The sequence below is a fragment of the Pogoniulus pusillus genome, chromosome 6 (assembly GCF_015220805.1).
Source record: "Pogoniulus pusillus isolate bPogPus1 chromosome 6, bPogPus1.pri, whole genome shotgun sequence".
NCBI classification, from domain to species: Eukaryota; Metazoa; Chordata; class Aves; order Piciformes; family Lybiidae; genus Pogoniulus; species Pogoniulus pusillus.
This window is the reverse complement of record NC_087269.1, coordinates 38249231-38276897: the sequence shown is the minus strand read 5'-3', so window position 1 is coordinate 38276897 and position 27667 is coordinate 38249231. Positions and strand designations below refer to the sequence as shown.

The 27667-nt window shown below is 44.4% G+C and overlaps 1 protein-coding gene across 1 annotated transcript in view; it reads left to right on the top strand.

Moving 5' to 3' along the window:
- The window catches only part of C6H10orf90 (chromosome 6 C10orf90 homolog), a 94971-nt gene that overhangs the window by 54726 nt on the left and 12578 nt on the right, over positions 1 to 27667 (top strand). Inside the window, exons 4-6 of the mRNA XM_064145306.1 lie at positions 15439 to 15648; positions 20964 to 21160; positions 23842 to 24043. Coding sequence (XP_064001376.1) covers positions 15439 to 15648; positions 20964 to 21160; positions 23842 to 24043 — 609 coding nt within the window. The remainder of the gene's footprint in view (positions 1 to 15438; positions 15649 to 20963; positions 21161 to 23841; positions 24044 to 27667) is intronic.

The following is a 27667-nucleotide window of genomic DNA, read 5'->3' as shown; positions in this document are numbered from 1 at the left end:
GTTCTGGAAAATCCATGGTACATGTGAAGTCAGCATGGAACTGCAGGAGGACAGAGTTGTAGCACATAATTGGGTTTATTTATAATGAGTGGTCAGCAATTAAATCCCTTGGGCAGCTTAAGGAATGTGTGTACCTGTTCATTTGAAATGGTCCACTGAGAGCCACATGACCCAAGGGTAAACCTGGGCCGAGCTCCATGACATCTTTGTCAGAGGTGATTGATGTGCATCACCCTGCCTTCGGTCATGGCTTTTAACAAGCTGCCAGAACTTGCTAACACTGCTTTTAAGTGAATGCTTCAATTTCCTTTATTGGCTGAAGCTGATGTCTCATAAATACAAGGTAAGTTAAAAATGAAAAGATTAGTCCTGTTCCTGCCTGAGACAGGAGCATTCTAAATCTTAATTTCTCTCCTACCTTTCAGGAAGAATGTATTCCACATGAACATCTACTTTGCCATCCATCTTTTACAATCTATTACCTATTGGCCTTTACACTGAATTAACAAAATGGGACAAAAAGGAAGAAAATAGAACAACTGTAAATTCACTTTGAGCTCTCGATTTAACAGTATCACTTTACTGTGAAAGGTTATAAATGCTGACCTCTACGTTTATGCATTTAAGTTTATAGGTAATTGTAAATGTCTTGAAACTCAAGCACCTTCACAAACCTGCGTTAGAAACTCAAATCATGTTGCTTAGTGCTGCAACATTTATAATACCCACAATCTTTGTTTCATTTGGTCATTGTTCTCTGATCTGCTGTGTAGAGAACAGCTGAGGTGGAGAGAAAGGTAGATGTGATTTGGATGGTAGGTGCTGGGCTGGTTTCCACAGCCCTGCGTTGAGATATAGAAGATGTGGAGGGTGCTTAAGGAGCGTGGTGGGGGGTGACAACAAAAGGGCATCTCACACCCATGTAAACTACCCAAACATAGGGAAATCAGATTGTGAGGTATGTGTGAGTCAGCAATGAAAGGTGGCTATGACACCATGGTGACCACAAGCTACCATGGGAGCCAGCACCAGTGCAGGGGGTGTCTGGAGGGCCTGCATTACTGGAATCCCCTCCCCTGAAGAATCTGGGGAGAAGGGGAAAGGCACAAACATAACAGTGAACAGGACAGATGAAAGAGCTGGTACTGTAGCTGCTTATGCTTTTCCCAAAGAGAACAGCAGATGACTTGAAAGCATAATTTACTTACTTAAAGCAACCCAAGACTGGGAAAGTGAGCTGGCATCAGGGCTTTTGGAGCGTTAAATGGCTCCACATGATTATAGACTTCTGTTTCTTTCTTCAGAGTTTTATTAACAAGGAATGAAGACAGTAGTGTCTTTTGTAAGGGGTAAATAAGTAGGCTTCAACTTGTTTCTAGAGCTTTTTTAATGTAGTGTATGTATATAACTATACACACATATACTGGAGTGAAATCAGAACAGCAGCTCCTGGGACATTACATTTCAAGTCAGTCTTACTTAGAGATGTGGATCAGTCCTGATTTTCTAAAAGATGTGTATTCTTATCTTGTCTGTCTGTCATTGCCCTCAGTGAAACTGTGATGTGAATGCTTAGTTGTGAGAGTCTATACTTCACCTTCTTCAGTGGAGCAGGATGTGGCCTTACATCCTTCTTGTGTCTTTTTTGGCATTGGTGGATATTAGGAAAAAATCTTTACAGTGGGAGTAGTGAGACACTGGAATGGGTTGCCCAGAGAGGTTGTGAATGCCCCTTTGTGGAGGTGTTCAAGCCCAGGTTGGACAAGATCTTGAATAACCTGGTCTAGTGGAAGGTGTCCCTGCCCATGGCAGAGGAGTTGGAGCTAGATGGTCTTTAAGATCCCTTCCAACTCAAACCACTCTGTGATTGTGTGATTTCAGCATGCTGCTACCTGCCAAGGCAAAAAGGTTTTAATTTTAAGAACACACTAAAAAAAGCCTCTGGTTATTTGAGATGTTTATATATGAAGAAAATGTTTGTAAGTCATCTTTAATGTATACTTAAGGTAATGAGGACGGACTACTGTAGGCAGTCTTAAGCCTGAAGATAAGACAGAAAACTGATGATAGTATTTGCTTTGAATTATTAATTAGCATTTGAAACATTGCAATGAATGGATGTGGCTTCTCACCTCATTTTCTGTTCATGGAAAGTCACCATGCAATAACCCTGAGTACAAGATGAGGGAGAGTGTGTGTGTGTGTATATATACACATGAACAAGATATAATTAGACAAAATCTGTTCCTTACAGTATGGAATTTCTTGTATAGAAACTTGAGTAGCTACAGCTGATGCCAATTTACTCTCCAGCCTGAGAATGTACAGCAGTACTGGTAGTGAGGACAGGAGAAATGTGAAATATGGCACAGAAGATTTTACTTTAGCTTGCACCTGCTAAGTGTGAGGAGCCAAATCTTCAGCTGATGTCAACCAATTGAAGGATCTGCCTTCAGAGCAGTGATGCTGATTTACATGAGCTGAGAATCTGGCTGGGGATGTCACTGACTTGGCATTATGGACATAGCAGCTGGTGCTGACTTGTTAAGAACAAAGGGCCACATGCCAAAAAGCCCATTAAAAGGAGCTCCTTTGATGTTTCACTTCATCTGGTATAAATTTGAAATGGAGCAGGCTGTCAATTTTCCTTGGTCTAGACGTTTTGTGTCATTGGGTCTGTGGCACAATGCAGTGTGACCTTCATGTACTGTATCAGATGCCAAGAAATTGAGGACTCAATCCTTACAGTGACCAATGACTTTGGAAGGTGCTGCCAGCCTTTGAGACAGACCCTAGTTTGTGTGTTGGGCTATAACGTTTGCTTCTCCTTGTCTTGGAGATTATTTTAGGAGGAAGGGAATGCCTCCTCTTCTCTGGAGGACCTTTTTATGGATTACTAAACTCTTGAGTTTAGCTCTTTGTTTCAAATGTCTACTGTGAGTTTCCCCATTACCTGATGTGACAAAGGAAGGGATGATGACACTCACTGGGCATAAGAGGAGAAGCAAGGGATCAGTGTAGAGGGATAGTGTAGAGCCAATGGCATCCTGGCCTGTATCAGGAACAATGTGGCCAGCAGGACAAGGGAAGTTATTCTTCTCCTGTACTCAACACTGGTCAGGCCACATATTGAGTGCTATGTCCAGTTTTGGGTCCCTCAATTCAAGAGAGATGTTGAGGTGCTGGAAGGTGTCCAGAGAAGGGTGACAAAGCTGGTGAGGGGCCTGGAACACAAACCCTGTGAGGAGAGGCTGAGGGAGCTGGGGGTGTTTAGCCTCTGCTCAGGGGTGACCTCATTGCCATCTACAACTACCTGAAGGGAGGTTGTAGCCAGGTGGGGGGTGGCCTCTTCTCCCAGGTAACCAGCAACAGAAAAAGGGGACACAGTCTCAAGTTGTGCCAGGGGAGGTATAGGCTGGGTACTGGGAGGAAGTTGTTGCCAGAGAGAGTGATTGGCATTGGAATGGGCTGCCCAGGGAGGTGGTGGAGTCACTGTCCCTGGAGGTGTTCAAGAAAAGCCTGGCTGAGGCACTTAGTGCCATGGTCTAGATGACTGGTTAGGGCTGGCTGCTAGGTTGGACTAGCTGATCTTGGAGGTCTCTTCCAACCTGCTTGATTCTATGATATTTTTCTTTTTTTTGCTCCACTTATTTAGGAACTGCAGGAGTGATGTGGTCTCCTTCCTTGTCACACAGATCCTTACCTACCATCGGAGGTTGTAGGCTACAGATGTAAGCAAGAGGAAGAGATGATGCTTAAGGCTACAGAAGTTAGAGCTGCCCCTAGGCTGGTTCTCAGTGGTGGCACTGGTGATCCTGTGGTGTTGTGATGCTACAGTGGCCTTGGCTGTGACTAAAATCCTCATTTTCCCTTGGAGTGAATTATTCTTTTAACAATTTCTTTGCACTTTTAGTCAACAAACATGCATGGATGGCTGGGGCAGGGAGGTGATTGGGTTCTCTTGGTTTATGGGCTTGTTTTGAATTTGTTTTATTTGGTGCAGGTTTTTGTTTGTTGTTTTCACTTGTTTGGGGGTATGATCATAAAATAATGTGACTGAAGTTGAAGGAACTCCTCACCTTCAGGATTTATTTTGTGGTTTTTTTTCAGATTAAAAGCTTAGGTTTATATTCTGGGGCATTGTAATGAACCTGTCTGAGGTTTATATTCTGGGGCATAGTAATGAACCTGTCTGAGGTTTATATTCGGGGGCATAGTAATGAACCTGTCTGATAGGAAGACCCTTGTTTCCCTAGAAGATATAACAATGTCTGCCTTGTTAACCATGTAATGGACAACATTTCTGAGTGAAACTTATAGAGTAGAATTATTTTCCCCAAGATGGCACCATATTGTCTGCTGAAGGTCTGACTGAAGTTCAGCTTCCCTTGTTTTGGCGTGTGAAAGTTATGGGTTTGGCTCTCCCACTCTTTTCTAAATTGTTGAGGGTGGATGTTTTTATCTTGAGCTGTCAGAGTTAGCAAGAATGTGAGAGGAAGATGAAGTGAGAAGCTCTGGTGGGTGCAAGTCACACATTAGCACTCAAGGCAAGCGATGGAGAACTGAACAGGAGAATCATTAGAACAACGATGATTAAGAGATGGGCTGTGTGGATTCAGTGACTGCAGTATGCCAGGAGAGTGAAGGGCCTCATTTTCCCCTTCTTCACATTTGGTTTAAACTAGGAGCAGCTCTTCTGCAGCTTGTGAAATGAGGCCTTGGCTCTGGCTAGCTGCAGTAAATTATCAGAAAGAGCTGAACAACTAGGTGTCTTGGACATGATGAGAATACCAAGTGGTCGATACATTTCTTACCTAGCAAATCACCATTTAAATGTTCTGAATCACCCTGAACAGGCTTGCTTTTTTTTTTCTTTAGTCACACTGCATCAAATTACTCCTTGAGTCACCACAAGAGTGCTGGATAGCTTCTGTCACCTCAAAAGTGCCTGAAAACGTCTAGCATGACATCCTTGAAAGGAAAGCATGAACGTCTAAAACGCCGAGGTTTTTCTTATGTGAATGTTACAGAGAAGGGAAGATTTAGCTTGGGTAGTAGAAGAATCTTGTTCACTTACAGAGTTATTAAATGCTGAAATAGGTTTCCTAGAGAGGTAATCTCCTCCTCAACATCTGAGGTGTTTAAAAGACATAGATATGTGATGCTGGTGACTTTCAAGGCCTGTCTGGATGTGTTCCTCTGTGATCTGTGTTAGATAGTATTGTCCTGCTCTGGCAGAGGGGTTAGACTCCGTGATCTCCTTGGGTCCCTTCCAGCCCCTAACATCCTGTGATCCTATGATTTAGCACCAGCCTTTGTAGAGTTAGACAGTAGTTGGACTCAATGATTTTTAAGGTCTTTTCCAATCAAAAGGTTTCTATGGGTCTATGTCTCAAAGTACAGCAGTAAATTTCCAAGCGTTTTCAGTAACCACTTCGACTCTTAAAATTTCAACAGAGATCATCTCACTCTAAGGACCAGTTGCTTCAGAGTGCTGAGTTTGTTAAAGACACAATCTTGCTATAGCATGGCCAAAAAAAGCACGACAAGAAAAACAAAGATAATTTGAGGCATGAGCCTAAAATCTAAGAATTATTCTCTTCAGTGATAAAATAATTACCAGGTGCTTGACCAACCTCCAAATTATGAAAAGTTTAATGAAAAGGGAATATTTTTCCTTTTATCCTGTCCCAGCACGTAGGAAGCAAAGGGGTAAAAAGTTAGCAAAATAGACAAATGCTTGTGTCAACCAGCTGGGTATTGGGAACTCACCAGTGCAAGCAGTTGAACCAAGTCATGGGAGCGCATTATTTCATGACCTCAAAAAGATTGTGCAGCACTAATACACTCTGATGATTCAACGTGTAAGATGATCTCCTGCAGGTGCCAAGCAGGACTGTTTCCTTTTCGTTGATGCACTCATTGCAGAGGAGATCCTTGATCCACCAAGAGTCTGTCTCGGTGGACAGATGGAGATGGTGTGTCACATCCTATCCTGAGCAGTGCATTGCTGCGCATTAGCTCCTTGAAATTAGTGGTGCTCCCTTATTTAACAGCAAGAGATAAGATTGATTGTTTGCAAGTATGTTGAAAAAATAAATTGGCAGTCACCACAGAGAGACTTACTTCAGGTGCTGTTGATTATCTGTATGATGGGATTGTTTGCTCTGAAGCCAAGTGAGGGACTACACTAATTTGGCCAAGAGCCTTATGTCAACGAGCTATTTCTTGACATCAAGAAGCTTTTCCTGCTTTAGACTGATAATACTTTTGAGGGGTAATAGTCCTTAGGTAAACTAGATTAGATTTCTTTTGTAAATGATTGCAACTTCCTGCGGTCAAACATCAGCTTTTGCAAAAAGCAAGCATCTTCATTCTGAGAAATGTGTCCACAGCTGTCAACATCACTTAAAAAAAATACACAAAACAAAACTAAAACCCAGAAGCTTGGGAAAAAACCCAACAACCTGTTTGTGTTGAAGATAATTTTTTAATCTAGACTCTTAGCTTGAGGTGTTATTGATATAGATGAGATAATTAAGCTTCAGTCTCACCAGGCAGGGCTGTTTGAAGAAGCATTAGATCAGCACAAGATGCGTTCATCAGGAGTAACAGTTTGACTCATTCTCTAGGTTCGAGCTTGCAAATGTGCCTTGACTTTGCCATGACAATTTTAGGAACAGAGCTGAGAACACTTGCAGTTTTGTGTCTAGTTTGGGGCTTCCCAGTTCAAGAGAGATAGGGTACTGCTGGAGACAATCCAACACAGAGCCACAAAGATTCTGAGGCAACTGGAGCATTTCTGTGAGGAGAAAAGACTAAGACCTGGGGTGTTTAACGTGGCCTGACAGGGGATCTTCTCAGTGCTGCTCATTATCTGAAGGGTAGATATCAAGAGGGTGGGGACAGACGTCTTCAGTGGTGTCCAGTGACAGGACAGAAGGCAATGAACACAAACTGGAATCCAGGAGGTTCCATCTGAAAGTGAGGAAAAACTTCTTTGCTGTGAGGGTGCTGGAGCACTGGAGCAGGCTGTCCAGAAAGGTTGTGGAATGGTCCTCTCTGTAGAGATTTCAAACCACTTGGACGTTGTGATCCTGGGCAGCCTGCTGTGGGTGACTCTGCTTCAGTGTAGGGGGATTAGACTAGATGATCTCCAGAAGTCCCTTCTAACCTCCACCGTTCTGTGACTCTAGTTTGTGATTTGGCCTGACCCTGATTTTCAGGATCCAGCCTCAAGTGTTTATTGAGAGGTAAACCCAAGCCCTGATTATCCACTGAATTTTGATTAGGGAGCACAGGAAGGGCTGTATGCCTGTCAGGGCTTTTTGCAGTTGGGACAGTTTCCCTGGATGCTAACGCTGAATGGTGGCTGACACCGCAAACAAGTCATTTGGCAAACACCAGAAGGCAGTTAGGGACACAGGTCTCACTGCTGACAGCAGAAATTTTGGTTAAAACATCAGAATCTTGTGGCAGTCCTTTCTCACTGCAGCTTGTTGACTGATAGAAAGTGATGTCTTTTCCTTGGCAGCCATCTGAACAATAAATTATCCATCCTATCTTCCATCCTTTGACAAAGACTGAAATAAGTAATAATGTTGTCATTGCTCTCAGTGTTTCCATTTTTCTGTGTTAGCAGACTGTTGAGGTGATGCAGGCTGTTTACTGATGTCTAAGATTGTATGGCTTAGGAGTGGTAATACTTGATTCATGATAGGAATTGAGCCATCAGTCTTTGTCATCAGGAGGCTGGAGTCTTGATTTGGCTAATGGATTGCTGCTTGCCTGCTTGAGGCATGGAAGACATGTAGAGGTGGTGCTGAGGGACATGGTGCAATGGTGACCTGGCAGTGCTGGGTCCTGTTCACAGAATCACAGAATGCTAGGGCTTGGGAGGGACCTCTTAAGATGATTATCTTGAAGGTCTCACAGGATGCCAGGTTGGAAGGGACTCCAAGGAGATGTTTCTAATGTCTAATTGTTCTCATGGTACAAAATTTTCTTCTGGATTGCAGTCAGAATCTTCCCCAGAGTAACTTGTACCTCTTACCTCTTGTCTTTTCCTTATGAGCCCTTGTAAAAAAGGAGTCTCTGTTGTCCTGGTAGCCACACTTAATGTACTGGTACTTAGTAATGAGGCCTACCCTAAGCCTTGTCTCCTCAGGGTGAACAAATGCAGTTCTCTCAGTCTTGTATGGCAGCCCTTCCAGTCCTCTGACCACTCTCATGGCCCTTACCTGGATGCTTTCCAGCCTGTTTTCATCTTTTTTTTGTACAGTGGGGACCAAAACTGGTCTATGTGTGGGCTATAGCTCCATATGCTTGGGTCTGAATCCTGGAGAAGATGAAAGTTTCTTGCATTTATAAAGCGTTAATTACTGTTCCTCTCTGCTTGGGGTACTGGCAGTGTCAGCTCCCATCATGGAGGTCTGGGAGAGCTCAGCAGCCCAGGGCACGGAGCCTTTATTAAATTAAAGAAGAAACCCCAGCAAGAGGTCTGTAATGTAAAGCCTACCTACAGTGGTGGTGTCTGATCTCATTAATGACACGCAGTGAATCAACTCTGCGTGTCTCCTGCCTCGGTTGCCTCTCGTCAGGCTTGCTTGGTGGTCGCAGAGGATTTGTGGTGCTGTGCATCTGCTGAAATGAGCTCCGGCTAGTTTCAAAGGAGCACTTTGTCAAAAATCCACACTGAGATGCTGGGAAGAGGCTCAGGCCAAAGTATGAAAAGCTGCATTATCCTGCTGTGAAGTAAAAAGGGGGGGGTGGGGAAAGGCTTTAACAATGGAGAAGGGAATGTTTGCCTGAATTGTCCATGTTTCAGGGAAAGGCATGGTTAACCTGTGCTAATGCAGGGTCACTTCCTGTTAGCAAAGCCCCCTGAAGGGGGAGGGAGGAAAGTGGAAAAAGATACTTTCCAGTAAAACAATGTACTTATTTTACTCAGAGATCAAGGATTCTTGGGGTTTGAAAAGAAAAAAAAAAAAAGACCTTTTGAAAGCCTACCCCTGGTTTTACAGCATATTTTTAACTCCTCCAGTGTCAGATAATTTTCAGTAGGTCATTAGTCAAAAAAATGACCAGTTGTCTCTCTCTTTCTTGCATGGGGCAAAAATGACTTTCCTCCCTATGTAATTACAATTTAATTCCATCATTGTTTCACAGAATCAACCAGGTTGGAAGAGACCTCCAAGATCATCCAGTCCAACCTAGCACCCAGCCCTAGACAGTCAACTAGACCATGGCACTAAGTGCCTCAGCCAGGCTTTGCTTGAACACCTCCAGGGACGGTGACTCCACCACCTCCCTGGGCAGCCCATTCCAATGCCAATCACTCTCTCTGCCAACAACTTACACCTAACATCCAGCCTAGACCTCCCCTGGCACAACCTGAGACTGTATCCCCCTGTTCCGTTGCTGGTTGCCTGGCAGAACAGACCAACCCCCACCTGGCTACAACCTCCCTTCAGGTAGTTGTAGACAGCAATGAGGTTCCCCCTTCTCCTATAAGCAGCTGAACTTTCACAACTAGGCTCTGTACTTGCAGAATTTCATTAATGAAGTCATTCAGCTTTCTGTTTCTCCTCGTTTTGTTCTCCTGCGTTTCCCAAAGCAGCGCGCTTGCGTGTCTTTGTTCGTTAGCTTTCAACTCTTTCTTCAGCTGGGATAATAGAAAAACCATACACAGCTAGTCATCCACTTGCAATCCTAGATCTTCTCTGAGGGGCATATATATTTCCAGTTTGGTGCATGGGGATTTAGATATACAATTCCAGATAGTCCTAATGAGTGTAGCAGCCCTAATTCCCCACTCGTTTCCAGAATGTACAGAGTGCAACTCTCTGATCTTACCTTTAAGTGCTTCTGCTTTTTCGTTTTTCCTGTCCTTCTTTCCTCTCCCCCCCCCCCCCCCCCCAACATCATTTGCATCTTCATTGGCTACTGAAGGTGATTGACAGCTGCTTTGAGGATGAGGGAGCTGTTCTTTGGAGCCTGTGTCTGTGTTTTCTTGGGGATTGACTGCTTCTGGATGTACCTTTTCAATTCAAAGGTTAATTCAGGAGGGAGTTAGAAGGAAGAATTTTCCAGATTGGCTCTGTTATTATTCTGATTGGCTTTGATCTGTGAGGTCTCTTCCAACCCTGATGATACTGTGAAATACTGTGAAATAAGAACAAGGTGCACCTTTTCTTATTGCCTTAATTAACTTTACTCAAAAAGTTCCCACCATACTGTGAATCTAATAAGGATTAAGATTTAGTTAGAATCATAGAATCAGCCAGGTTGGAAGAGACCTCCAAGATTATCCAGTCCATCCTAGCACCCAGCCCTAGCCAGTCAACTAGACCATGGCACTAAGTGCCTCAGCCAGGCATTTCTTGAACACCTCCAGGGATGGTGACTCCACCACCTCCCTGGGCAGCCCATTCCAATGCCAATCACTCTCTCTGGCAAGAACTTCCTCCCAGTATCCAGCCTAGACCTCCCCTGGCACAACTTGAGATTGTGTCCCCTTGTTCTGTTGCTGGTTGTCTCGGAGAAGAGACCAACCCACACCTGGCTACGACCTCCCTTCAGGCAGTTGTAGACAGCAATGAGGCCACCCCTGAGCCTCCTCTTCTGCAGTCCAGTAACTACAAGCCACTTTTCACAAGGACTTGTATAGAAGCATTAATATTAGCACAAGATCTAAAGACGACACTTTTCCTACAGAAAGAATACGGTGTTGTTACACCTGAATTTCATATGGAATATGGCTTTATGAAATTACTGCTTAGGCATTCTTCTTGTCATAAACTGCTAAGTAGTAGCCATCACCTTTTTCTAATTCTAGACACTCATTCCTGCTTCCCCTTCCCTTTCTTTCCCTGGGATTCCCCACACCTTGTGAGCAGAAGATTACTGGGGGCATTTCTTTTCAGCAGGGAAGGAGTGCAGAGGAAAAGAGAAGGCTCTCTGTATGTAAGAAAAATTCTGGGGCTTATATCACAGTTCTTGAAGGTTACTTTAGTTACACTTGGAAGCCACAAATAGCTAGTTTGGTAGTTCAGAGTAAATGGAGTGTGAATACTCCAGGCAACTCTTCCTCCTGTTGTTGAGATCCACATTCTAGGACATTAGAGAAAGATGACATGTTGTGAGATGCTAGAGAGATGTGACTTATTCTGCTACTTTGAGCCTAGTTGGGATATTTTGGTAAGAAGAATTGGATTATAGGCTGTGAAAAGGAAACTATGGCAATGTCTACTTCAACTTCTTCATTCACACTGCTTTATTCATTCCACTACTTTTTGGCCTATTTTCACCACCTTGATGATAAGTCCTGTAGTTTTGGATACTGATGCCCAGCCATAGCAAATAGCTCTCCTGAGGACACAACAGTGTTTTGAGCAGTCTGACAATCTCAGTGAAGGACTTGGTTGGCTTCACAACACAAGTTCATTGCACAAACCATTTCTTGAGATGAAGAAAAATTATCTCCTGCTGTTATGCTGCCTTGACTAAGCAGAAACTCTTTTCTCCTCTCTAGTTTCTTTTCTTCTCCTTTCTGCTGGCCAGTCAACTATTTTAATTTAAAAGATGATTTAAAGAGATAACCTCTTTTCATTCAAGCTCTTTCTGTAGCTTAGCTGCCCTCTTTTTTTTTTTTTTTTTTTTTTTCTTCCTCTTTTTTCCCTCTTCTATCCTTCTGGTATCTTGGCTTTGTGGAGAGACTTCCTTCTCTGCTACTCTGCAGTTACTTAATGCTACCTGCTGCTTTCTTCATCTTTTCCTTTGCTACCACCTCCTACCTTCTCCCACAAACACTATTTGATGCCCATGACTCCATTAATCTGACCCAGTGTTTTTTTGCCCCTATGTTACAAAAAAAAAAAAGAAGAAACAGTGTGTAATGGCAGGTATGAGGCTGGACAGGGAACATGGGAACAAATAATTGCATATTCATGAGGCTCAACTGAGTGTATATATATATATATATGCAGAACTGAGCATATATAGTTTGTGGAGAGTATTTGCATCAAAACTATTTTCATCTGAGAAGTTTTGATAAAAGATAAAGCAGAAAGTAAGGAGAAAAATAAGTTATACCAGAGAGAAGAAGGAAAGCCTGGATGCTAAACTGGATGCTGGGAGCTCATTCTTCTTTTGACCAGATTTTCTGTAGGGCTGTGAAATTGCTTAAGATTGTGTTTATCTCAATGAAGTTAATGAGAAAAGGTATTTTTTCTGTCTATGCTGATCTTTGGGCATCCCCTACTAGAGGATACCCTGAGAACTTAACTCCTCCTCCTTGTATGGGCAGATGCCAAATGGAACTTCAGGTGTTAAAATCTTTCCAGTCTGCATGGTAAGGGAAAGACATGAGATGCTGTACCTAAATGTCTGTGATTGCCCGGGGAGGTGGTGGAGTCACCGTCCCTGGAGGTGTTCAAGAAAAGACTGGATGAGGCACTTAATGCCATGGTCTAGTTGACTGGCTAGGGCTGGGTGCTAGGTTGGACTGGATGATCTTGGAGGTCTCTTCCAGCCTGGTTGATTCTATGATTCTATGACAAAAAAGAAACATGAGCCATTCAGATCACTAAAGTGTGTAGGAGACTATCATTTTGCAGCAAAGAGTATTTCTCATCTACTGCAAGTGGATTAAGGATTAGGAAAGTCAACTGAAAACTTCCTGCACAGCAGTGCAGGATCTGAATTTACTCAATGACTGTGAGATAAAGAAGTGTCTGACGTGGTGTGCCATCTCACACTCTCCATGCAGAAAAACATGCCTAATCTTCCTTCTGTCCTCAACCAAGACACTGCAAAGAAGTGTTTAGAGAGGGTTAGCAGCAGAGAAAAGGGTTATGTGCCCACTTCTAAAACCATTTGTCATGAAACCACCAATTGGTTAGTGTTACATCTGCAGTATAGAGTGGCATAATCCCTGCCTGTTCTGAGTTTGTACTTAGGTCTCAAACAAGTTGGTTTTGTGGGTTTTCTTGGTTGGTTGTTTTTTCCCCTCTTGTAACTCCCGAATTTCTCACTTGCCTTCTTTCAGAGATTTTTTTAATAGCTATCAATCATTTCCATCTATGTAAATCCTTAGGTCTTGGGTCAGCCTGTAACTAGAGCTGCCAATAAGCTGCTTGTGCATTTGATTAAGGAGAAAGAGCAGAGTCATGCTGTGTGGGTGCCTTGCTACCCAGTTTGCCCTGGGTAGTAGCTTACAGGGACATAAAATAGTTCCAGCTGACTCCTCCTTGCTTCCTGCCTTGCTGATGCCCTTTCCATGCTGTCCATAATTCTTTGGATCTAGTCTCCTGACCTCTTTTCCTTTTTTCCCCCTTTTTGTTCTCCTTTTTTTTTTTTCCCTGCCCTTTTTCTTCCACTCTATTCTATTCCCTCTTCTAATCTCTACCTAATATTCACCTTTGAAAATGGACCCTTCTGTCTTCTCAGTTGTCCAGTCTCAATTTTCCAGGACTTTGATGTCAGTACTGGTGGTCACCTCGAATCATCTTTCAAGATCTGTTTAGCACAGAACTTAGTTTTCCTGACTAGCTCTTGTGGCTCTTGACATGACAGAGTCCTGCAGTTGTAGCTGCTCTGTAACACTTTTCTCCTCACAACAATTTCAGGATAAATCTTGTACAAATTGGACCTTTTTTGCTGCTGATTACTGCTGCAGCTTTGCACAGAGGGAAAACAAGGAACTAGAAATGCTCTGGTTGGATTATGCTTCTAAGACAGCCACTCGACTGCAGAAAGATTAAACCCTGAACCAGAAGTTTCTTGGACCTTAATTTTCACCACAGCCATCATTGGATCCATAACTGCAATTCTGGACAATTCTAGATAATCTACAATGTTCCTCACAAGTGGTGACAAGACAAAGCCACCTTATTGTACCTTATTGTCAGAGGTATCTTGAGTCCTTCAGCACTTCCCATTGGAGTGTGTACAGGTTGTTAAGAAGGGCACTTGATGGAGAGTATCCACTGTAATTATTTCTATCAGTAACAGTGTTTCAGTGCAACTGCTTGGCAGCCATAGAATCAGAATTGTTTTGGTTGGAAGACTCCTTTAAGACCATTGGAATTTGTTAACTCAGCACTGATGAGTCCACCACTAAACTCTGTCACTCAGTACCACCTTTGCAGAGCTTTTAACTCCGTTCAGAGATGGGGACTCCACCTCTGCCCTGGGCAGCCTGGTTCAGGACATGGCAACCCTTCAGGGAAGAAAATTTTCCTAATATTCAACCTGAAGGTCCCCTCGTGGAAATTGAGGCCATTTCCTCTTGTCCTATCCCTTGTTATGAAGGAGAAAAGACCAACCCCCACATGGCTCCAACCTCTTTATAGGGATTTGCATAGTGTGACAGTTTCCCCTCCTTTTTCCAGGCTCAATGACCCCTCTTGACCCTTCGTCGGCCTCATTGCACTTCTGTAGATACCCTCCAGCACCTCGGTGTCTTTCTCTAATGAGGGGCCTAAAGCTGAACCCAATATTCAAGACACAGCCTCAGCAGTGCTGGGTACAGGGGGACTATCACTTCTCTACTCCTGCTTGTCACACTCTTCCTGGCCAGGATGCTGCTGGACATCTTGACCACCTAGGCGCACCGTGGCTCTTACACAGCCAGATGTCAAACAACACCCTGAAGTCCTTTCCCACACTGTCTTCCTCAAACCTCTACTGTTTCATGGGCTTGTGACCCTCGTGCAGGACCTGCCAGCTTGACCTATCAGTCCAACCTATCCATGTCTCTCTGTGGAGCTTTTCTACCTGTGAGCAGATCAGCACTCCCACCCACCTTGGTGTCATTTGAAAACTTACTGAGGATGCCTCAGTCCCCTCATTCAGGCCATTGCTGAAGACAGTCAAGACAACAGGCCACAGTACTGAGCCATGATAACATTTGTATTGGTTGCAGCTTTGAAAGCACAAAGCTGAAAGCAGTTTTGCAAGATATAAAAATGGTGAGGACTAGAGGGCTGAGAAGAAAAATGTTCCTGTGTCATGGAATTTGAAGTTGTTTCTTCTGTGTTTCCCCTGAACATAAATGCTGTTGGGAAAAGAGAAGGGACATTGTAGCCAGGTGGGGGGTAGCATCTTCTCCCAGGCAACCAGCAATAGAACAGGGGGACACCGTCTCAGGTTGTGCTGGGGGAAGTACAGGCTGGATGTTAGGAGGAGGTTCTTCCCGAAGAGAGTGATTGGCATTGGAATGAGCTGCCCAGGGAGGTGGTGGAGTCACCGTCCCTGGAGGTGTTCAAGAAAAGCCTGGATGAGACACTTGATGCCATGGTCTAGCTGACTGGCTAGGGCTGGGTGCTAGGTTGGACTGGATGATCTTGGAGGTCTCTTCCAACCTGGTTGATTTTATGATTCTGTAACCATGCACTATGGGCAGGAGCGATGCAACATTCTCTGTCTCTCTTTCAGATACAGCATCTAGAAAGTCAGTTGCTGCTACTACTGATGGCTCACTGAAAACAAGAGATCCCTCCAAAGGCACCTCTAAATGCAAAGAGTTCCAAGCACAGTGCATCCTGCAACCAAAAACGTTTCTCTCCAGGAGTATGTGCAATATAAAAGCTTCATCAAGAATCCTCTTGGAAGAAAATGTTCACGAGCAAAACCAGCTCCTAAAAAGTAAGGTACAAATCCTGCTGTGGTTGTTAGGAATATGGTTTCAATAATAAGATGAGATCAGTCTTAAAGAAAAAAGTGAAATAATGGAAAGTCAGGCCATTTGTGTCCAGCTTTAAGTGCTGAGTGTGAGTCATCTGGTGAGAGATCAATCAGCTAATCTAAGTGTATACATTGCTATGGTTCATAGCAAACAAGATTAAAATGAGAAAGATAGGCTTACTTTGTAAGCAGATTCAAGAAAATATTGAAAAAACATTAAAATTGCAGGGTCAAGCAGTTCCAGGCCAACCAACAAACACCAGAAGTGTGGTTAATTTTACAACTGTGTTCTGATAGCTTCCTTTCGCTTTACAGAATCACAGATTGGAAGGGACCTCTTGAGATCATTGAGAGCAAGGCCCCTGCCAAGGCAGGTTTACCTAAAGAAGGTCACACAGGAACACATCCAGGAAGGTTTTGAATGTCTCCAGAAATGGAGACTTTACCACCTCTCTGTGCAGCCTATTCCAATTCTCTGTCACTCTTCAAGTTCCAGGAAGAAAGGGACCTGGGGATACTGGTAGATAGTAGCTGAAGATGAGCCAGCAGTGTGCCCAGGTGGCCAAGAGAGCCAATGGCATCCTGACCTGCATCAGGAGCAGTGTGGCCAGTAGGACAAGGGAGGTTATTCTGCCCCTGTACTCAGCCCTGGTCAGGCCACACCTTGAGTACTGTGTCCAGTTCTGGGCCCCTCAATTCAAGAGAGATGTTGAGGTGCTGGAACATGTCCAGAGAAGGGTAACAAAGCTGGTGAGTGTCCTGGAACACAGCCCTGTGAGGAGAGGCTGAGGGAGCTGGGGGTGTGCAGCCTGGAGAAGAGGAGGCTCAAGGGTGACCTTATTGCTGTCTACAACTACCTAAAGGGAGGCTGTAGCCAGGTGGAGCTTGGTCTCTTCTCCCAGGCACCCAGCCACAGAACAAGGGGACACAGTCTCAAGTTGTGGTGGGGGAAGTCTAGGCTGGATGTTAGGAGGAAGTTGTTGGCAGAGAGAGTGATTGGCATTGGAATGGGCTGCCCAGGGAGGTGGTGGAGTCACTGTCCCTGAAGGTGTTCAAGAAAAGAGTGGATGAGGCACTTTTGTGCCATGGTCTAGCTGACTGGCTAGGGCTGGGTGCTGGGTTGACTGGCTGATCTTGGAGGTCTCTTCCAACCTGCTTGATTCTGTGATTTAGATAGAACTTCCTATGTGCAAGTTTGTGCCTGTTGTCACTTGTCCTGCCACTGAACACCACTGAAAAAAACCCCTTTGTCCTGTGCTCCTGACACCTGGCCTTTAAGTATTTATAAATGTTTATGGGAAAACCTCTCAATCTTTTCTTTTCCAGGCTGAAAAGACCCAATCCTCTCAGTCTTCCTTCATAAGAGAATTGTTCTAGTCCCCTCATAATCTGTAATCTTATTTTTTGACACAACAGCCTGAAGTATGTGATGGACAAGCATAGAATGAGATACTTTCTTTGTAGACATCATGAAGAAAATAAAGGTTTAACAGTTAACTTATGCAGAAAGAGGTTTAACAGTTAACTTATCAACATATTTTCAGCATATAAGTCACAATTTCATGCAGTTCAGCACTGTTTGGGATGTTTTACTTCTAACCTTTATTCACAAAGGTGTAATGGAGATGACATGAGAATAATTGATTTGTGCAGAAGCCAAGTAAGATATACTGTAATGTTAATTTAACTTTAGTGTCAGTAGGTTTGTGAGGCATTTACTCCAGTAATACCTTAAATATGTTCTACTGGTCATAAAACCTACTTTCTTCCAGCAATTGTTTTACAGATTCCTTTTATTTTTAATAGGCAGAACTTTTTCATGGTTGAATATAAAGGTCCTGAATAAAACATCAGTTTAGGATAAGTGTGATGGTTTGGGTGTTATCTCCCCCTCCCACACACTTTGGAATATCACCCAGACTAGGCTCAGTGGCTCTGGAAACTGAATGAAGCTTATATTTACATCTTGGCACAATATACAAGCAGATATTTACAGTATATACAGCTACATACAGAAATACACAAGTTAGAAAGTGATACAGAAACACAACAGCTCTCCCAGAAACCTGAGTCCCCAGGAGGGGCTCTCGACCACCCTTCCACCTTCCTCTCACCCCTCTACTTTACCCAAGACTTTGCCTTATGCTCAAGGTAGCTTGGAGGGATGGCCAGGGGGATTAGGAAGCAAATGGATTAGTCAGACAGATGGCAGGTTAGGTTAGAGAGGGAGATGCAGCCCACAAAGCCCAGAGAATGACCCTGTTATCTGTATTCATGTTCATGTTCTTATACATCTCAGCAAGCCTATAAGTGAAGTAGACATCACCATTTTTTCTCTTTCACAGCCTGTAATCTAGTTCTTCTCATCAAACCATTCTAGCTAGCTTCAAACTAGCACAGTAAGAGAAGTCTGCATTCTGCCTCCAGTGCCTGCAGTTAAATGATGCCTTTTCACTAACGGGAAGTGACTTTGGATTACAGAACTGAAGCATCTACAGGGATCTGTCAAAGCTAAAGTTAATTGACACCTCTGTAAACGTGGCTTATCAAGGAGTTTAATTTCATGTTCACAGCTTTCAAGGTGTTTTCTTTTCCCCAAAATGTTAACAAGAACAAGATTATGGAGGAAATAGAGTTCAGGCTTGTGTAAGGCAAGTGTACCCAACACAGACCATTTTAATTTTTCTCTTTTTTTTTTTGGTAAGTGCAATATAATATGTACAATATGTCATAAAGAGGAAAATATTTCAAGTTTATTGTAACCAAAAATTGAAATAAAACAGTAATGGGCTTTGTTCCCAGATATTTAGTTCTAGAAATCAAACTTTTTGGCAAGGAAGGAGTACTCCAGTGTGACTTTTCCAAATAGTTCATATGGAGCTCTTCTGAAGTTCCTTTGTTATTTTGGATTAGTTCTGTCCTTTAAATGAGAATCTTGTCAACTCTGATTTTTGTGTGCATAGCCTCTTTGGGTTGTAATTAGTGCAGGGAATAGCAGTCGTAGACTATTAAAGTGTAGTTATAAGTGCAGAAAAAAGTCTTTTTGCTCGCAATAGAGGACTCTGAGAATCATCAGCTTTCATAGTAATATGTCTCTCACATGTAATTTGCCTGTCACTGCAAGGACATTGAGGTGTTGGGCAACAAAGCTGGAGAGGGGCCTGGAACACACACTCTATGAGGAGAGGCTGAGGGAGCTGGGGTTGTTTAGCCTGGAGAAGAGGAGGCTCAGGGCAGACCTCATTGCTGTCTACAACTACCTGAAGGGAGGCTGTAGCCAGGTGGGGCTTGGTCTCTTCTCCCAGGCAAGCAGCAACAGAACAAGGGGACACAGTCTTAAGTTGTGCCGGGGTAGGTCTAGGCTGGATGTTAGGAGGAAGTTGTTGGCAGAGAGAGTGATTGGCATTGGAATGGGCTGCCCAGGGAGGTGGTGGAGTCACCGTCCCTGGAGGTGTTCAAGAAAAGACTAGATGAGGCACTTGGTGCCATGGTCTAGCTGACTGGCTAGGGCTGGGTGCTAGGTTGGACTGGATGATCTTGGAGGTCTCTTCCAACCTGCTTGATTCTATGATTCTATGTCCAAAGAAGAGCAACCAAGCTGGTGAAGAGTCTAGAGTGCAAGTCTCACAAGGTGTGGCTGAGGGAACTGGGATTGTTCAGCCTGGAGAAAGGGCTCAGGGGAGATGTTCTCACTGCCTAGAACTACCTGAAAGGCAAATGGAGTGAGGTGGGCACTGGTGTCTTTTTCCAATTACCAAACAAATAAGACAAGATTAAAGTTCAAGTTGCACCCAATGAAGTTTAAGTTGGAGGTTAGGGACATTTTTTTCCCCAAAAAGTTCCCCAAAAAGGTTGGAATGCCTTGGAAGAGGCTGCCCAGGGCAGTGATAGCCACCATCCCTTGAGGGGTTTCAGAGCCTTGTAGATGGAATGCTGAAGGACATGGCTTAGTGGTGCACTTGACTATGCTGGCTTAACAATTGGATGCAATGATCTTTAGGAGTCTCTTCTGCCCAGACTGATTTTGTGATTCTATGATTCTAACCTTTTGTTTGTTTTGGGTTTTTTTTTTTTTTTTTCCATAGAGTCATTCTACTGGCTAATGAATAGAGAGAAACAGTGGAAAACTGTGTTGCCAGCAAGGGGAATAACAAGTGTAGTGTTTGTGAAAGCCTCAGTATGGTCAGGAGAAATTGTATGCAGTTAAGGTCCATAACCATCACAGTATCACAAACAGTATTACAGTATTATTAGTATTGGAAGAGACCTCACAGATCATCAAGTCCAACCCTTTACCACAGAGCTCAAGGCTACACCATGGCACCAAGTGCCACGTCCAACGTTGCCTTGAACAGCTCCAGGGACGGTGACTCCACCACCTCCCCGGGCAGCCCATTCCAGTGTCCAATGACTCTCTCAGGGAAGAACTTTCTCCTCACCTCCAGCCTAAATCTCCCCTGGTGCAGCCTGAGGCTGTGTCCTCTTGTTCTGGCGCTGGCCACTGAGAGAAGACAGCAACCTCCTCCTGGCCACAACCTCCCCTCAGGTAGTTGTAGACAGCAATAAGGTCACCCCTGAGCCTCCTCTTCTCCAGGCTAACCAATCCCAGCTCCCTCAGCCTCTCCTCGTAGGGCTGTGCTCAAGGCCTCTCCCCAGCCTCGTCGCCCTTCTCTGGACACGCTCAAGCATCTCAACGTCCCTTCTAAACTGGGGGGCCCAGAACTGAACACAGGACTCAAGGTGAGGTCTAACCAGTGCAGAGTACAGGGGCAGAATGACCTCCCTGCTCCTGCTGACCACACCATTCCTGATGCAGGCCAGGATGCCACTGGCTCTCTTGGCCACCTGGGCACACTGCTGGCTCATGTTCAGGCGGGTATCAATCAGCACCCCCAGATCCCTCAACGTATTTCCCACAATGTGTGCAATAAATTGAGATGAACTCAAGCTGCAAACCAGAGTGACAAATTTCCATGATGTAACAGTGCCACAGAAGTGTCTGGCATCTGGGAAGTGAATCCCAGCAAATGGAGCTAAGTGACCGAGCAGTTACCTTATGCTTTGATGTGACGTCCGGCTTAATGTGAACGACACTGGGGGTGTCACAGAGCAGTGAGTAGCACCTATGGTTAGATTTGATCTATTTTTGCTTAATGAGGCCTATTAATAATACGTTGGCATTCTTATTTCAGAAATTGCCCTCTATGTCTAATGAGGTGGAGAAGCCAATAAAAAATTAACCGCGCACTCTTAACGAACTTTTAAATCTCTTGAAGGTAATTATGAATTCTGTGCTTCAAGTGACAAATTGAAAGAGTGTGAGGTGGAGGAGGACAAGTGGGATGGAGCCCACTGGGTAGCACTATCTAAGGCTTATCTGCTAGATGTTCCTCACAAGAAAAATGACCCACACACTCGGCCAGAAACCAGAATTCTGCTGGAGAAAACTCCACCAGCCCCATGGACGCTGCGGGTAAAATGTCAATTTGTTGCCTAATGTGGGAGTTGAATTTTTTGGAAGTTATTCTTTTAAAATTTCTCTTTCTCTTCCCTTTTCCCTCTCTCTCTCTGCCCTTTTTCCTCTTCTCTCTTTCTCTCTCTCTTCTGTTTTCCATCTCTCTCTCTCCCTCTCTCTCTCGCTCTCTCTCTCTCTCTCTTCCCTTTTCCCTCTCCTCTCTCTCTCTTCCCTTTTCCCTCTCCTCTCTCTCTTCCCTATTCCCTCTCCTCTCTCTCTCGCTCTTCCCTTTCCCCTCTCCTCTCTCGCTCTTCCATTTCCCCTCTCCTCTCTCGCTCTTCCCTTTCCCCTCTCCTCTCTCGCTCTTCCATTTCCCCTCTCCTCTCTCGCTCTTCCCTTTCCCCTCTCCTCTCTCGCTCTTCCCTTTCCCCTCTCCTCTCTCGCTCTTCCCTTTCCCCTCTCCTCTCTCGCTCTTCCCTTTCCCCTCTCCTCTCTCGCTCTTCCCTTTCCCCTCTCCTCTCTCGCTCTTCCCTTTCCCCTCTCCTCTCTCGCTCTTCCCTTTCCCCTCTCCTCTCTCTCGCTCTTCCCTTTCCCCTCTCCTCTCTCGCTCTTCCCTTTCCCCTCTCCTCTCTCGCTCTTCCCTTTCCCCTCTCCTCTCTCGCTCTTCCCTTTTCCCTCTCCTCTCTCGCTCCTCCCTTTTCCCTCTCCTCTCTCTCGCTCTTCCCTTTTCCCTCTCCTCTCTCTCGCTCTTCCCTTTTCCCTCTCCTCTCTCTCGCTCTTCCCTTTTCCCTCTCCTCTCTCTCGCTCCTCCCTTTTCCCTCTCCTCTCTCTCGCTCCTCCCTTTTCCCTCTCCTCTCTCTCGCTCCTCCCTTTTCCCTCTCCTCTCTCTCGCTCTTCCCTTTTCCCTCTCCTCTCTCTCGCTCTTCCCTTTTCCCTCTCCTCTCTCTCGCTCTTCCCTTTTCCCTCTCCTCTCTTTCGCTCTTCCCTTTTCCCTCTCCTCTCTCTCGCTCTTCCCTTTTCCCTCTCCTCTCTCTCGCTCTTCCCTTTTCCCTCTCCTCTCTCTCGCTCTTCCCTTTTCCCTCTCCTCTCTCTCGCTCTTCCCTTTTCCCTCTCCTCTCTCTCGCTCTTCCCTTTTCCCTCTCCTCTCTCTCGCTCTTCCCTTTTCCCTCTCCTCTCTCTCGCTCTTCCCTTTTCCCTCTCCTCTCTCTCGCTCTTCCCTTTTCCCTCTCCTCTCTCTCGCTCTTCCTTTTTCCCTCTCCTCTCTCTCGCTCTTCCCTTTTCCCTCTCTCTCTCTCTCGCTCTTCCCTTTTCCCTCTCTCTCTCTCTCGCTCTTCCCTTTTCCCTCTCTCTCTCTCTCGCTCTTCCCTTTTCCCTCTCTCTCTCTCTCGCTCTTCCCTTTTCCCTCTTCCCCTTTCTTTTTTCTTTTTGTTTACTGCATTGTGTCTGTTTAATGGGGATGATAACAAAGGTGGAGACAGTCTTTTTTAGCAGAGCCTGTTGCAGCAGGGCAAGAGGGGATGAATTTAAACTGGAAGAGAGACATAGAAGGAAGAATTTTTTTATGCGGGGTGATGAGACATTGGCCTGGGTTGTCCAGAAAAGTGGTTGAAGCCACCACCCCCAGAACCCAGGGTCAAGTTGGACAGGACTTTGAGCAACCTCTTCTAGTTGCAGATGTCCCTGTGTAATGCAGAGAGATTGGACTAGATGGCCTTTTTAGGTTCCTTCCAAACCTAGCCATTCTAGGAAGTGGCTGGGGGGGCAGAAGTTCACATTTCCTTATTTTTTTTTCTTCCATTCCAGTGAAGTTTTAGAATCAGAGACTTGTAAAATATTTCATTTGGAAAAGACCTTAAAGGTCAAGTCCAGCCATTACATTTTGGTAGCTTGTATCAGCTGCTGAGATTGCTTGGCTGTCTGGTTGTAAAAGCTCCCCTTTCTAAGCTCCACCTGGTATTCCTGCAGTGGAACTTGGTAAGAGTTTGAGGACTTAGAAATTCCCTAAAGACCTTTTTGGAAATTATAGCTTGAAAATGCCAGTTTCCCCAGAGGTACACAGCATCCAGAACCAGGAGTGGCAGCTGTAGGTGTGGACATGACCTCACACTGATAATGAGGTCCAGCAGCCAACACACTTTCCTGCCTTCTCCCCTGGCATGGGTTGTAGGCCTGTCTCTGCTCTTGTCTTCTGTCCTGAGACATTCCTAAATGTTGAAGCAGCCTTTGACTGGAAAGCATTTTCTTCCTGGATCGTCCATGACTAGATTTGCTTGACAAGCTAAATAAACAGGGAAGTTTGTGAACTGTCAGTGACAAGCTGCTTCAGCAATGGGGTGTGAGGAGGAATTAGGCAAAACATCAAGAACTTAAATGTGGATAATTTATAAAAATACGTAATTCAAACTCTTTTGGATATGTTTTCAGCAAGTTTTTGGTATGGGTTTGTTGGTGGGGTTTTTTTTTTGCCCAGAAACTCTCCTTTGTCTGACCTGGAAATTTCACACCAGGGCAGCTAACAGCAAAAGGAAGTATAGACAGATGGGAAGGCAGTTTGCTGACTTCCACTTAGTCAAGCAATCATTTTCACTGATGATCTGTTGTTGAACCCCATTAGATAATTATCACATGGTTGTGGGATGTTGTTTTTTTTAACCCTTGTGATGCTTTTAAAAGCAAAGTGGTATCTCTGTTTCATTTAGGAAGCACTAGAAATGCACAACCCTCAGTTCATCTCTCGTTCACAAGAAAGGCTGAAGAGACTTGAACATATGGTCCAGCTGAGGAAAGCCCAGCAGAGCAATGCTCCTGCAAGCAACCAAGGAGGGCTTCTTGCTCGCAAGCTTTCCTCTGCATCTTCTTCAAGCAAGAAAAAGCAATACACCATTCCTCACCCACTCAGTGGTAAGTAGAATTGTGACCAGCAGTGGGTCTGTAGCTATGGCAGTGGAAGGAGTCTTCCTTGGGGACTTGTCATTGTCACATACAGTGATGTTCTTCAGCATGATGCAAATTGCTGGTAATTTAAGAGGTGACAGGAATAATAGAATCATAAAGTTGAAGACAGCTTTGGGTTGGAAGGGATGTTTAAAGGTCATCTAGACCAACCTCCTGCAGTCAGCAGGGATATTTGCAACTAGAGCAGGTGGCTCAGAGCCCCAAACAAGCTGCTTTGGGTTGGAAAGGACGTTTAGAGGTCCTCTAGTCCAACCTCCTGCAGTCAGCAGGGATATCCGCAACTAGAGCAGGTTGCTCAGAGCTCCAGACAAGCTGACCTGAAATGATTGCAGGAATGGAGTGCCTACCACCTCTCTGGGCAACCTAGGTCAGGGTCTCACTGCAGTGCTTACTTTTTTTTTCCTTATCTGTAGTCTAAATCCTCTTTAAAACCATCACTCCTCGTCTTGTCACAACAGGCCTTGTGAAGAAGATTGTCCTTATCTTTCTTATAAGCCCATTTTAAGTACTGAAACACTTCAATAAGGTCTTCCTGAAGCCACCTCTTCTCCAGGCTGAACAGCACCAACTCTGTCTGTCCTCACAGGAGAGGTGCTCCATCCTTCTGTTAAGTAAATGACATTTCATACCCATCATGGCTCACAGAAAGACTGGTATGGAGAGAAAAGTGACAGGTAGAGAGACAGATGGAATTTGAGAGTAGGAATCCAAGTCTGGTCTTCTCAGCAGCTTCAGGTGTGGACTTGCTACTTGGCTCATGAAGCCCCCAGCAATGAGCTAGCTGTAAAAGAACACTTGTCTGCCCAGCAGCTCTATACAAGGCTGCTAAATCAATGCATCTAAACCCTGTGACTTCCTAATTCAAGTTAATTAGGTTGCTTTATTACTCTAATGGTAAATAGATTCAATATCCAGTGAGTAAAATGATTTGCTCTGAGAAGCTCTCTCCCAGTAACACCTCTCCAAATATTATCTCTAGACTCAAAATGTTAAACAACTTATTTTTCTTTGTGTTTTTTTCTTTTTTCATAATTGTCATATGGATGATACTTAATTCAGTTGATTTGAAAAAAAGGATTTATTGATCTTATTGCTGTCTACAACTACCTGAAGGGTGGTTGTGGCCAGGAGGAGGTTGCTCTCTTCTCTCAGGTGGCCAGTACCAGAACGAGAGGACACAGCCTCAAGCTATGCCAGGGGAAATTTAGGCTGGAGGTGAGGAGAAAGTTCTTCACTGAGAGAGTCATTGGACACTGGAATGGGCTGCCCGGGGAGGTGGTGGAGTCACTGTCCCTGGAGCTGTTCAAGGCAGGATTGGACGTGGCACTTGGTGCCATGGTCTAGCCTTGAGCTCTGTGGTAAAGGGTTGGACTTGATGATCTGTGAGGTCTCTTCCAACCCTGATGATACTGTGATACTGTGAATTGATTAGCATCCCTCTTTACATTTTGGGTTTAAACCAGTGGTGTTTTGAAGCAGTGTTATTCTACTGAAAAGTCAATCAGTTGAAAACTTGAAGCAACCCAATGGGTTGCCTGGAAGAAGCAGGAAAGCAAATCTTTTATGTCCTCAACACTAGGGAACGTAAATATTTTTGATCCCCATGGAATGCTATTGGGTGTGGAGAAACTGGGTGCAGTCTGCATCTCAGGGCTCTTGGAATGCTTTGCACTGGAGACTACAGATGTGCACATCTGTGCTGTTTGTTGTGGTAGGACAGAGTCTATCTTACTTCAGCTACTTAATGAGGTTTTATAGTAAGACCTGGATAAGCACAAGTAAACAAAGCACAAAGCATGAATTATAGTTTAAAAGCTGCTTAAATTCATTCCCCACTTCAGTTTCCCAGGTTTATGTACTTGGCTTCAGATGTTTTAGGGCTGTGCTGCCCTGTGGTTCTAGAGGTCTGTGCCAGGACCAGCAGCTCTCCCCACAGGCGCTGACACAGGCCAGGAGTTAGTGGTAAATATCATAAAATCATAGAATTGTTTTGGTTGGAAAAGACCTTTAAGATGACTGAGTCCATCCCTTGTCTAACTGTTCCTACGCTGGTGCTGAATCATGTCCCTCAGCACCGCGTCTCTGCATCTTTCAAAGACCTTCAGTGATGGCAATGTGGCCAGCTTGTTCCAGTGTTTGAGAACCCTTTCAGGGAAGAAGTTGCTTTTAACATCCAACCTAAAATTTGTACCCTCTGGTACAACCTGGGGCCATTTAATGTTATCCTATCACTTGTTACTTGGGAGAAGAGGCCAACCCACCTTGCACAAACCTCCTTTCAGGACTTGGAGTGAGGTCTCCTCTCACCCTCCTTTCCTCCAGACTAAACAACCCAAGTTCCCTCAGCTGCAATTCTTAAGACCCATTCTGCAAACCCTTTATCAGTTTTGCTGCCCTTCTCTGAACACACTCCAGCACCTCAGTCTCCTTCTTGTAGTGACAGCCTGAAAACTGAACCCACTACTCAAGGTGTTACATTACCTGTACTGGGTAAGGGTTCACAGTCACTTTCCCAGCCCTGCTGGTCACAGTGCTCCTGATCGCTGCCTTTGATCATCTTTGAAAGCATCCCAAACCCCTCTGCAAGTACTTTGCAAAACACAATTGAGAGGTTAAATCCAGTTCTACTTAAATTATAATTAAAGATTCACTTTAATGCTTGTTTAATGAGTAATGAAAGCATAATACTGAAATATATGCATTAATTATTCAAGTAAATTACTATTTCCCTCTGTTAGTGGCTGGGCATTAAAGATGAATTTGTCTAAAGAGAACCTTTAGTTTCCATATCTCATCTGCCTTTGTGTAGCCACATATAATTTTCTGTTTGTGAGATCTTAATATTTTTATAATGGCAAAAATGTCCCCTGTCTGCTGTCTAGCATAACTTCAATTAATATCAGACCTCCTAGATGCCTGATAAAGCACAGCCACCTAGGCTGCAGTTCAGAGGGTTGTACAGTAGTGTATTGAGCATATTAAATTTGCTCTGAGTCCTGCCAATTGGTGGTTTAGGACTTCTCCTGGTGCATGCTACTGTGCAGAAGGATTAGTACCATTAATGAGTCCCAGAGCAGAGGATCTTTGTTTCCTACAGATGCTTTTCTGACTGTAACTCCTCTTGCAGAAGAGACAAGAGTATCCCCTCTAGTGCACACCAATGGCACTGGATGCTTGTGTCCTGATGTCTCTGCTGATGACATCCCACTGTGGTTACAGCTTCCCATTCCTTTTGCCAGCTTACAAAGCTGGAAGGAAGAGATATTTTATTGTTACCATTAATCTCTATTATCTGAGAAATCCATTTTAGCATGTACAATGTACACTTTAAGTAAAAAAGGACTTAATCTCATGTTTTAGGAAACAAAATGAAAATGACAGGAAAATGGCAGTTGTAGTCCAGGTAAGAATGCAAACATGTTTTCATTTGCTGAGATAGGAAGTGGACATCAAAATTCCAGTGTTGTGATTTTGCCCTTGCACTGTGTTGGGGCAGAGGGACTGGAAAGTTGCCCAGCAGAAAAGGACTTAAGGATGCTGGTAGACAGCTGTCTGCACTTGAGCCAGCAG